Source organism: Falco cherrug, chromosome 13, assembly GCF_023634085.1.
Source record: "Falco cherrug isolate bFalChe1 chromosome 13, bFalChe1.pri, whole genome shotgun sequence".
Lineage (NCBI taxonomy): Eukaryota > Metazoa > Chordata > Aves > Falconiformes > Falconidae > Falco > Falco cherrug.
This window is the reverse complement of record NC_073709.1, coordinates 13,724,154-13,737,380: the sequence shown is the minus strand read 5'-3', so window position 1 is coordinate 13,737,380 and position 13,227 is coordinate 13,724,154. Positions and strand designations below refer to the sequence as shown.

Here is a 13,227-nt window from a genome sequence, read left to right as displayed (position 1 = left end):
TTCAACTCCCTAGTTGAGTTTTCCTCACACATAAGTCAGCCTCTTTGTTATTTCAAATTCAGCTATTATTTCAGTGTACTTATGAAAATACAAGACTAATATTTTCAATTTAAAAACAAACAAGGTATGTTTTCATGACTTTGAAAAGTTGTCTTTGGTCTTTTGTTTATTTTTAAGAGGAGAGTAAAATTGCATACAGGTTTTCATCTTTGGAGAAAGGATGGCTTGTATTTACTATGTATGACAGCTATACAATTTGGTTTGCAAAAACAAATGGGAGCATTCTGTATAAGGATAACTAATCATGCTATGAGATCCCCATACAGCAAAACTCTGCAGTGTTTCTGGTGATCCTGGATTCCCTGAAGTTCTCCACAGGTGTCATGAAACTCTCTTTATAGGTTTGGTTCAGTATCTGCTACAAACCCAAGGAGTTACCCTAAGGGAATGTACTGATAGTCAAAGAATTAAGGACTGGCTACCCTTATTTGGCATAAATATGTAACAAACTCTGAAAATCTGTAACAAAGTAATTATTTGTTAGCCTGATATGAATAGCTTTAGGAAAAACCTGTATTTGCCAGTGTCTGGACCTAAATCTCATCTATGTTTTACTAAATTTACTCAGTCAAATTTGGTAAAATTTATATAGGCAATACCCCTTCATTAGTATGACTAGAAGACTGCAGCCATCTTCCATTATAAATCCCTGTTTTAGTATTTCTATCTTTGGCTTGGAAAATTGGCTTGAACTGAAAAGTGCCACTCTGACAACTGGAAATGAAAACACATTTGCTACTTTTATTGCAAGTGCCTGTTGAAAGGTTGTGTGGAATAATTTGAGAATCCTAGGAGAAGATGTGATTGGTTAAAGCAACATGCACTGAGGTTAGAAATCCAAAAAAAGAGTAAAACACCATTCAAAGTAAACAATGTTAACACCTTTGGAGGTATGCAATGCAAAGAGTTTTCTTAAGTTTGTTAACTATAACATCGTCAGATAAAGCTCTAATGTGTAGATTTCTGTTCTAGAAAATTTATTGTCAAGATAAACAATGTAGTTTTGGGAAAAAAAAAATCCTGTCAACGCTAGTGAAAAAGGGCATGTCTCAAAACCAAAAGCTTTCTCAGCTCAAGGAGCTCTTCAGTGTACTTTTAACTCCTAATTTGACGACTTTGACCATGATCCACTTCCTGAAAACAGCCCAGAGTGAGTGATGATTAAAAGATGAGAAAGATGCTAGTAGCATAAGTAAACCAGTAATAAACAGTAAGACAGTAGCAAGATTATTTTTACAGGAGATATGTGGGAGCTTGTAAGTTTTAGTCCATTTTTTATTAGAGGAAAAAGAAAAGCAAAGAAGTATCGCACGACAAACAATTGCTTCTGTGAATGACAGAACAAGACATCTGAAAGCAAAACACTGTAGAACTTGATTTCTTTCCAGAAAAACCTGGTGCGTTGTCAGGTTACGTCTATATTTCAACAGTGTTTCAACTCAAGACCATATCGCACTCTCTTGACTCTGGAGTCATACAATATCAAAAAATAGTAAGAACCACAGAGTTAAGTAAAGCTTGAAATGGGATTGCTTCACACCTGTATGGCCCAATGTGGAGGCACCTGACAACAATAGAAAATCTTCATGCGTTCAGACACAGACGTATTTGCATCTTCAAACTGGTCTGCAAGTGCCTGTAAATGCAAAGTATATTCTGATTTAGTATTTACATAGATTTAAACAACCTAAAAAAAATTATAAAATTCAAAGCATTCAGGATTTTAGGCATTCTTGACATAATGGAGAAATTATATTAAAGATAAATTCCAGTAAGCTTACACCATAATATGCTACAAGTCTTTTTATTATCCCATGTAAGAAAATGTAATAAAAATTTATGTAGAACCTCTTTATTACAGCTAATAATAAATAAAGAAAAGCTTTGAAGAGATTCGAATTTCAAAGTGATTGTAACAGGAATAAGAATCAAATTTACAATCCCAAACAAACGCTTGCAGAGTAAAACTGTATCAAACATTGAAGTGACCTTGCCTAATGGATTTCAATCCTTCAGCTAGTTTTTTCCTAAGACAGTATTGACATGCTTCAGGCATGGACTTTCTTATTAAAAAGAGAGAGAAAGACAAACATATTATATTATAGCAGACCATGCTTTTGGAAACACAGTTCTAATGCAGAATAAATTATTGTGACTTGGAGTACAATTGATTTCAGGCTTTTTTTTTTTTTTTCTCTTCTGGTGGAGCTTTTGATTGTTGCAATGTTTTCTTCTTAAATCCTTTGAAAGAGAATGGTAACTTTTGCATAGTAAATGTGCAGCACCTTCAGTACCATTTTTTTCTCTGAAAATCCACTATGAAGTTATTTCAATAAAAAATCAATACCAAGAAAAATAAACTATTAAAGGTACCTATAGCTGGAAAGTTGGTCAGATATTTTAAGATAAGGGAGAAAAACTCTTCAAATGCCAGTTGTCACTAAACTAGCAAATTCAAGGCCAGAGGTATAAATAAGGGAATATTAAATTGCTTGCCTTCCCATGATTCATCTATCCAAGTATCGCATATAACTCAGTCAGAGATTTATAGAAGGTGCTAAACAGGTTCTCAGAATCTTCTCAGCATGGAAAATGAATGCACAGATTCCCAAACAAAAGGAAAAATTGGATAGGATGACTTCCTTCTCTTTCTAAATCCAACTGTTGGCTACCTAACCTATATCAATAATGCAAATATTAGTTGTGTAAAGTTACAGTAATCAGTGACGTGATTTAAACTGCTAAACATCTTGTAAGTGCTATTAATATTAATGGGATTTATTAGGTGTCTTCATTCTTTTAGTAAGAAAAAAATCACCACATGCAGCAATAATCTAGGCTTTAAATCCATGCTTAACCTCCCAAATTTAAATACTAATTTAATATTAGTATTTAAAACATTCAATCTTATTGAAATTTTCTCTCATAAAATTATCTCCAGAGACCTGATCCTAGAGATTATTCAGAAACCTACCCCAAGAAAATGGCTGAGGTGTATTTGTAGTAAGGAAATGGGCAGATTAGTAAAATCACATTCCTTTACACAGTTGCAAGCAATCCAAAAGGAGTCAGATTAAAATAAAACCTTTAAAGTAATATTATTTAATTACACAGTTTACTTCACTACAAACTATATAACAAATCATATTTCACAGTTCCAGTTCTGCTGCAATGTTCTAATGCTATGCAAAAGCACATTTTTCTATATTCTGTTGCAAAAAAAAATTAAACTGAAAAATTGTCCAATTCCTTGGGTAATCATTTTACAAGACCAGACACAGTAGTAAATACAGTTGGAAAATTTAAAAATAATAATAATTGCTCTAAGCCTGAGCAGAGCCAGAAAATCCTAAATATGTATTTTTAAAAAGTCACAAAAAAGGCCCCACTTTCTAGCAGCTTTACACATGGAAGGAAAAAGGCTGATTGCCTTTAACAGTAGTGAAAACAAGAATTTTCTATGTGTATTCTTTCAAAATAGCATAATCCCTTTTTAAACAGCAGTGTAATTCCCCAAGTACTATTTCGGGGTTTTTTCCTCCCACCCTAGATTGGGCACAGAAGTCTCCTTGATCTGTTCAAGACAAGAGGCCTTCTTGCACTGGATTCAGCACTGTCCACCCCATAGTATTTTCCTAGTAGCTTATTTTGATGGATTCTTCAGCTAAGATGCTCCACCCCTCAAGAGCATAAGTACTCATAGATTGAGTATGCAATGTTTGTTTTGTGGCTTGTCCTCCGCTATCTTCTATTTTCTTCTCCCCCTAAACAGCTACAGAAACTCAGCAGCAGCTGTCCCTCAGCAAATACTTAAAAGTTTAAAGTTTCTGGGCTGAGAAGAATGCCAGTAGAGGCTTTTTCAGGACAGCCATCTCTGTAGCATTTGCACACAGGTTTAATTTCATTATTAGCACCAGACATCAACCTGAGAATAATGCAGTACTTGCTCCAAGACAGATTATGCGTAGAAAATTTTCTAAAACGTTTCAAGTTTGATGCATTTAAGGCTGTTATTCCCTTTAAAAGCATGAGCAAATAAAGTGTTTTTTAAAACAAAGGTTGTGTCCATTTTTCAGCAAAAGGTGGAACTTGCTTGTAACCTTTAATAAAGATCTGACTGATCTCGTGCCAGAAACCATCTCTTCTGGTGTACTGTGATCTTTCCTGCCTGCCCCCATGAGGCATTACAATAAAGCATTACATAGAACAAGTTATGCCAAATATTTGTGTTTTGTAATATATAAAAGGTATATATGTTCTTTGACAGATGTAGTTCTTCCCTCAGAAAAGCCACAAACAGAAGGGGATAGTCACGCTGAACCCTTTAGTTTAATAACTTTTATATGCAGTATTTCATTGTTAGTTTAGATATGATACTCATAAACATACGTGCCTCTCTATGACCCATTTAATCTATTCTGTATTACAACTGGAACACCCTGCTTAAAAAGATTAATCTATTGGAAACATCCTGTACTTTTTCTGTTGCTGGCAGACTTTAGTATACCTACCATATACCACATATTTGCATTTTGCTTATGGCAAATTGCACAATAGTATATATATCTACAGGCAATAAAAACCCCCACAAGTTGCTTGTAAGTAGCACAAAAAGCCTCATTCAAGCTTTAGCACAAAACATATTGTAAATAAACAGACTATAAATAAATATTCAAACAAAAAATTTATATATGGCCAAAAAAATAATTAGAACTTAGGAGTTAGATTAATTTTTGAATTTCACATTTCTGAATAATGTAAACACGAAATACTTAAAACAAAGAATTTCAGAGAAGTTCTTAAGCCCATGTTATTAATTGCAAGCATGTAAATATTTTCAGCTTCCTCCTGCCTAAGGTAGAGACTGGATGTCATTCTGTTACACAGATAGAAATCTCAAGGAAAAAACACAACACAAAACAAAATGTGATGCATTCAGGTAACTCAGTGCAGTTTTTTACTGGCAATCATACCAAGCATAATTCTTTCATGTTACTTAGGTGTCCTTAGATGCCTGTAAGGAGAAAAAAAAATACTGTCTAGATACTCAGCTCCTCTAATTGCTCACAGCTCTTTCTGCACTATTAGAAATAGCCAACCTTTTTTTTTTTGTTTTGTTTTTTTGTTTGTTTTTGTTACACCAGCAAAGTGCTCTTTGGCTGAAATCTGTTTTTCAACTATTCTTACCAAGTTGCAAATCTCAAGATCATCTTTAGTTATTTGGTGAAGGGCACAGGAAGATGAAGAGAGTAGATTGACAACTTCAGTCTATTTTGTCTTGAATTCTAGCAGAATGTCTTAGGTAACATCTTGGGACACACATTGTTTTCCCTTCTTAAAAAAAGAAATAAAAATCTTTTCCCTAAGAATAGCTTCCCTATACCGTGAAATCTTGACTGATACCCAGTAGATTCAGTTGAAAAATTACTTGGCAGGAAATACACATTCTTCCAGTAGCTAAGCCTGACCCAGCAACCATACAGTATATAATGGTAAGTACATCAGAAATATGACACACAGGCAAAGTGTTTATACTTCAGCTATCCCAATGAAAGGCAATCACATGTAAAGAAGTCTGTTTTCAATATATGTATTTTCTTGAAAGACATCCAATCTAGCTTCACATGTTCCTGGAAAGCTCTCTATACATCAGGGAAAACCAAACAAACCTATCGTTCTCTGTTAATGATTTATCTACTCACCAAAGAGGAAAATAAGCATCTTCAGCAACAACTGGCTTGAAATCAGTTCAATTTCCAGTAAAAATGAAAACACTCTAAATGTATTAAATAGTCCATGCCTGATTGTATGACATACTCAAATAGAAGCACATCAATCTCCCCTGAAGACTCAGTTGTTCTTTATCATAACAGGAGGAATCCACAAAACCACAATTCTTTCCACAATCATATAGCAATATTTGGCACAGCCTGTCTGGTACACAACTAATACAGAAACCAAACCAAAACAAAATTTTCACTCAGCTGGAAGGCGTTTTACGGTCCTGCCAGTCACTTGCACCAAACAGGTTGAGGGTCAGAGACTGGACTACAGGTCTTCTGCTACTTCACTGAAGAGCAACTACAATTTAACAGGGACTCAGGATACTAAAAACCTTGCCCAACAAACCCATGGGCTGTGGAAACAAAATATCAACTGGTGTAACATGTACACCCATCAATCCTTTAACAGTCTTCAATTACTTAACCTAGGGCACTCAGCTGCAAGTTTGAATGGCACCAGCCTTGCACTGGAGGCGATTTTCTTGTAGGTCTGTAGGAGGAGGTAGCACAGTGCTGACAAAGGAACAGATGCATTTTGCTTTCAGCTGCCTCTTTTTACTTGAGATACCCCAACCTTGGCCAGAGGGAGAGGTCTAAAGGACAAACTGACTCCTCCACCAGCAGCTGCCACTGCCTGCTTCCTGCTACCAGTTTTTTCCAGGGGAAGAGAAGAACCTGAGCCCATGAGTCTGCTGGGCCTCTGACCATTCATCCAGTCCTCAGTCTGCACCTTTAATGGAGAACCAGAGGGAAGAAAGCAGATTTCAGACCAGAGGAATTGTCCTGGCAAGGTGCAGTGCTTAAGCACTCCTGAAGGAGTTGAAGATTGCATTGTGATTGGCATTCTGTAACTTTTAAGTGTCTGAACTTGCAACATTAATAATGATTATGTTTGCACGCATTTTACATGGGGAAAACAGATAAAACGAGAGATGAAGTGTTCTTTGGTAGAATCATTTACTGCATGTTTCTATTTCTAGGCAACTTCAATGTTTGCGCAGATCTGCATCTGGAAAAATGGGTGGGTGTAGCACAGCAATGTGCATAATAGCTACAAACAACAATATTTATGCCATTTAAAATCTAGTTTCAGGCATGGTAGGTCGTATTGTTTGCCCAAGTCTTATCACAAAACTGCAGTGCTATAATTTACCACATCCAGATAGACAGCAATACTGTGAAGAAACTGGGTAACTGCAAAAGCAAATGGAAATATTGAAGAGTCAATATATCACAGAACTCTCCATACACTGATCCAAATGATTATTTGATTCAATGGTCTTTAAATCAGTTTGGAAAGTTCAGAAGCCAAATATATTCCTTAATTCATAATGATAAATGGAACAGGAACTAAATCAGTTAGGCCAGCAGTTCTCTAGTTAGAAGCTACATTCAGCCCACACTATTGCAGTTTGTCCCCAGTATAACAGTTTCCAATCAACTGATTCTTTACATACTAGATTCCCAAAATTTCCTACCTCTGAACATTTAGAAGCCACATACAATTACTGTTTTAAATAATTTTTTTAATAACCCTCCCCTCGCTGTAACTTACTGAAGAGCTAGGCCCTTGGCAGGATGGAAATCCTTTCGGTAGAAACACAGAAAAAGCAGTTGTCACTCCCTACTATAGCATGACAGTTACCAACTTATTTCAAAGCATGAACATTTTCATTCTTGGAATTAGTTCTTGGTTTTGTAAATAATACAACCATTTAATCTAAAAAAAGAGAAGTAACATTTTCCCCTCATTAATGACACAATAGTCCATTCTCTTCTATTTTATCCTTTCTTCAAACATTATTTTTCTTTACTATTTTTAAATTTATCTCACAAAGATTTGTAACCAGTTTAAGGATCTTTTTTACAAATCCCTTCACCCCACTGTCTGTGAATCCTAGGTCAATGATTATGAATCTCCGCAGCTTATACCTCATCAGTTTTGTCACAGAAACTGATCTGCTGAAATCTTACTCTTAACTGTTGTTCAAGAAACTGCCTGAAGTATTCTCCTTGATTATCTCTGGTGTTGTTCTACATGATAAAAATAAAATGCTTCCAGTGTAATATGTTCTCAGACTCTACCATGATTTGGCTATATAACCACTTTTTTGCCCCTACTTTAAAATTTGAGAGTAATTCTTTTCAGCTTTTATCAGATTTCCTTCTGAAAATCTCCTTTGACAACAAATACATTGGCTTCTCTTAAAATCACAGTTGTATGCTGACCTGAGGAAGTGTGGTTTTTTTACTATCAGAAGAAAAGGAAAGCCTTACTGACAGACTGTTTCTTTTTTATTGGGTGAGTATATACAAGGACAAAAGCAAGGACCCCTAATTCTGGGATTTACTAAATTGGCTTTGACTTATTAGTATTCCAACTTCTGGAAGTATTGGAGTACTACTATTTCCATATTCTTTCACTTTGAGTACTTTTAAAACCAAAAACATTCTCTAGTCTCTCATTTCCTGCAATGGTTAAAGTAGCACTAAAATACCTTCTAATGGAAGAATTTTTCAGAACAATGCTGGATCCCTTTCAAAATATTAAAAAACACACAGACACAAACACTTCTATCAATAACATTTGTCTCATTGTTATTGCTCTGTTTCCCAGGAATTGTTTTTGTATGTCTTAGCTTCATTTCAGTAAATAAGAAGGCCCTATCTACTACATGCACGACTATAAATTAGTCTTTCAAGACTGAATTAATCCTCCACATTTTGAGGAACAGGTCACCCAGGGCCTTGGAACTCCTTGAACTACAGTATCCTACATGGTTAGTGCCTTCTTGTCGTGCTGAAAAACTCATTCATTTAGTAGGCTTTGCAGGGGAAGACTAAGAATATATTCCTTGGAGAAAACTGTGGGAGGACAAAGACAACTGCTTTGTTTTATTTAACTGACGTAATTTCTTACCTATAATAAACTGATCACCCCTACTGAACTATAACTGCAAAATTATCATCATCAGGGCATTTTACACTTGCTCTGCATATGATTTTATTGTTCTTGAAAACTATTAAAATCTCAAAGGAATGCAAAATTTAATCTGTTTGTCTTTATTTGGCTCTTACAAAACATTTTATGGAGTAAATAGTTTCCATATTTTTAATAGACTACAGTCCTAATCAAGTGAAATCTGCATACAGGCTTGTGTTTTTGAAGATAAAGTATACCTGAGTCAGAAAGAACTGATATGTTTATGTAATTTGAATTAATAAACATCAATATTATTTCAGCCAACAAATAATTTTGGGGTTTTTTTTTATTTGTTTGGTTTGCTGTTGGTTTTTGTTTTGTTTTGTTTTTTTTGCATTAGTGACTTCTGTTCCTTTAAAAGACTAATTTTCATCAGCAATGAGAATCAGAATGTCTTTCAATTATAAATAGCCTTCTTTTTTCTTTTTTTTTTTTTTTAAACCAGGAGGATCCCATGTAAACATGTTTAAGACAATTATATCTTTAGTGGAAAATTCCTGGGTTTTTTAAAATTCAAATGTTAGAGAATGATGAATGGCATTTCTCACATCCTAAAGAAACTAACCTGCCATTGTCTTAAGAGTTTTCTAGATGGAAATGGAAGTGTGATTAGCAAATAAAGCAAATGTACATTACTATACCAGTTAAATAGAATTATAGGCCTTGTAACCAGAAAGACAACTATCCAACTGTGTTTTGCATTTACAAGTTGCTCCTTTCTTACATGTATCTTAGAAACAAATAGGTTCTGATTACACTGTTTTTACAAGACATTAAAATTAGTAGATCTCAGTTTCAGGCCTGATTTCATACAGCAAACAAGAAAAACATGCTGTCTTGTCTTAGCAGCTCCCAAGGAGTTTCTCAACTCTGAATAAACCACGTGTTGAGCTATGAAAGAAAGCATGCCTTTGCACCTGTGTGGCAGCTGCTGAAGACTGGTTTACCACTTCAGCATACTCCCATCCCAGGTAATATGATTTTCACCAGATTTTCACCAGGTCATGCATCCAATTGCCTTTAAACCTCAGGAGCAAAACATGTCCTGCTGGTATATTAATATAGATTACTGATTATAAGTGTAAGTTAATTTAGATTACTGATTATAAGTGTAGTTTTAATAGATATTGTAGTAGAATATCTAAACATTAATTGGATGTACCAGTTTTTCTCTACCCCAGCTTATGTCATAACTGTGCTATCACTTGGACTTTTAAACTTTGCTGTTCTACAGGTAGTGACTGCATCATAATAGAGATATTGAAGGCAGAAAGATATTAACATTTTCAAGTATTCAGCATGAAGTGATTCAGCTAAATTACCAATTTTAAACAACTCTCCTACACTTCCTACTGTATAAAAACATTGATTTACCACTTCTTGTTGACCTCACTTCAGAAAGCAAGCATTTAGAAAAATTACACTTGTTTTACTGCCTACCTTTAGTAGGCATTTTATCTGTGAGGTTTTTCAGTCTAATTCTCTGGTGTACCAGTTAAAGCTGTATCTTTTTTCTACTTTCAACAGTGGAAAACTGGAAAGTTACAGTTTATACAACATTTCCCAGAACTTCTTTGTGATATTCTGGTAGTTCATTCTTCCCTACTCCATTCCTACTTTGTCCTCAGGCAAAGAAATTAATTCTTCACTTTAAACTTACTTCCTAAGTATACTCTACATGTTTAAAGCAAGATCATCATCTGAAGTTATCCAAATGTAATGAGTTCAAATTCCAAAATTACTCAGGAGTAGACTACGCCTTGAGTTTAAGGTACTGGTTTTACCTATACTATCATTTTGCTGGCAGGAAGGCGAGGAGGCCAAAAACTTGTAAGACATTTATGCAAAAGAACTTGAAGTACTGGACTACCAAAAAGAGTTTTTGCATAACTCCAGGTGAACTTTTAAGATGCAAGAAGATGTTATGAGTTATAAGGTAAAGTATGCTGGAGCAGAAGTTATTGATTAGGGTGCTGGAACTGTGTGTGTCTGTATTTTTTCTAAAATTAGTCATGTAGTAGATTCTTAAGGTGAATGTTTTTGTTTGCTATACCAGGCCTTGCAAATGTGTATTTCTCTTTGAAACCAATGCCAGCCAACTAGGAAACAAATGTTCACTTAGGTTGTCAGTGTCATGTTACCAAAAAAAGCATCGATTTCTTTATAATAGGGCTTTTGCAGCTGGGTGGGGAAGGAAAGCACACAAGAGGAAATGAGTCCAACAATCCCAAATGAAATATAAAGCATTTTGATATCAAAATTAGCACAAAAGAGGTCAAGGTCACGAGCAGAAGGTAACTTGGATTCATGAATGTCTGACTTAGTATTTCCTTTTCTTTTGAAACTGAGAGCCAAGCAGTATACCAGGCAATATAGAGCATGTCCTATGCAATTGCCATTTGGAATGTTTTGTTGTAGTCAAACACTACCACCTAAAGAAGCATGGTGAAACAAATGAGGTCTGTAACAGCACAGTAGCATTAGTGACTTTGAAAATTATGAGCTTACCGTTCTGGACAAATATTGAGCCCAAAGTTACTGAGCTCCAGTGCTTAGGATATGGGTTTCAATGTTGAAGCCTGTTAATGACTTAAGTATCAGGACAAATCCACTTAAAGAGGACACAAAATCTTCAGAAAACTACAATATAGATTTTTTTCTTTATGCCATTTACATTTATTTTTTACTTATTTTAATGTTACTTATATGAAACATAATTTTATAGTTATTGCATTATCCTTACCAATCAAGTGTACCTTCTTGAATGTTTTTGCTTTCAAAGAAAAAGCTGTTTCACCTGTCAATTATGTTATTCATTTTTATGATGTATCAAAAGGTATAAGCAGAACTTCTCCTAAAGCCTGTAGAGGCTATATTTATCAGCTCGCTTGTGAAGGATGGATTTAAAACCAGAAAATGAGTGGCATTTTCTGTTGAAAAAGCAAGAATACTGATATCATCCATCAATTCACCATGACAGGGGTACATTTTAAGTTAGTCCAAATATACGGTAGATCATTTGGCATTTGGGGAAAGAACATCCCCATTCCCCATTTCCATATATGCATCTTGCCCCCTTTTTGGTATGCTTGCAGCTTATTTGTTTGCAGTGCAGCATTGTAACCTTACTCCGCAGTCTCAAAAGCCAAATACATCTGGCTGGCCTTAGGTTTAACCTGAGTTTTTGTATAAATCAGGAACAGGAGAGGTAGTTGTAGTCCAGTAGTCCATCCTCTCAAAGAGATCTGCATTGAAGGTTCCCCCTTTCCTATCAGATGATTTGGCATTTTTGTCACAGCTCGATATAGCTGCATATATCTGCCCTAGACCAGTAGCCATATGCCTCATGCAATCACACATGTGGAGACTCACCCACAGAGGACAACTGTTTCTTGTATAGATAAGTCCCCCGTTTGTAGCTAGTTAGCTAGCTTTGATACTGCTATTGGTGAACAGCAGTTGTATAACACTTTGCACAGGGTGCACGACCTGCAGAGGAACTGGATACACTTCAAAATAGTAAGCCTGCATTAAGTTTCAAGCTGTTGTGGTTACACTGCTCTTATAGTTCCCAAATCAGCTTGCTCTGGGGGAAGGCACAACTGCAGTCAATGCTGAAAAATAGATCCAAAGTCTTTTTCCGTCAGCTTTGGTTTCTGGTTTTCACTAAAGGGGGAAGTGAGGACAAGGACAGAGAAGAAATAAAAAGAAGAAAAGCTATCATTGTTAAGTCAGAGTTTAATTACAATATAGGAGGAACAGACAACTGCCTTAACAGATAAGAGACAGTCTGGTTTGTAATACGTGGCATATGCACTGGATATTGTGACTCAAGAAAACCTGTCCACCAGTACTGCATAGCTAACATGGTTTGTTAACTCACCTCAGGACACTTATCTTCAGATCTGCAATGATATTTATGACATACAGCAGCAGAGATTAATCTATTCAAATGCAGCAACAGCTGTAAAGCCTCATCTATGCAATTTAGCAATAGGTGGGAATAATGTGTCCTCCACACCTTGTATGTGGTCTGATTACATGTGGAACTTAATTATTTGAATTGTTTAGTTCCTTGAAGTTGAGCTTATAATGCTCATGCGTTCCAGGGCAAAGCTTAGGCAGAAGATGTGAATGTTGACTCCTGGAATCTGTCGACACTCATATTTTTCTTTGCAACTCTCTGTCATCACTTTGTCTATTAAAAAAAAGTGTAATATTACTATTCAATACGGCTTAAGGATTCTCCTATCTGACAATATTATGATGCCTAACACCATCATTCAAATTGTCAGGACACTGAGCAAAGAAACTGTAAAGGGAGAAAGGTAAATGCCTTCAAAGCTAATATTCAATGGGAAACATTTGGAAAAAAACGGGAACTTAGTATTTTTGGCTCCT

At 35.5% G+C, this 13,227-nt stretch overlaps 1 protein-coding gene across 1 annotated transcript in view; it reads right to left on the bottom strand.

The window, feature by feature from the left end:
- TTC27 (tetratricopeptide repeat domain 27) overlaps window positions 1-13,227 on the bottom strand; it is a 126,738-nt gene that overhangs the window by 34,942 nt on the left and 78,569 nt on the right. The window contains exon 11 of the mRNA XM_055725910.1: window positions 1,601-1,696. Within this exon, the coding sequence (XP_055581885.1) occupies window positions 1,601-1,696 (96 nt within the window). The remainder of the gene's footprint in view (window positions 1-1,600; window positions 1,697-13,227) is intronic.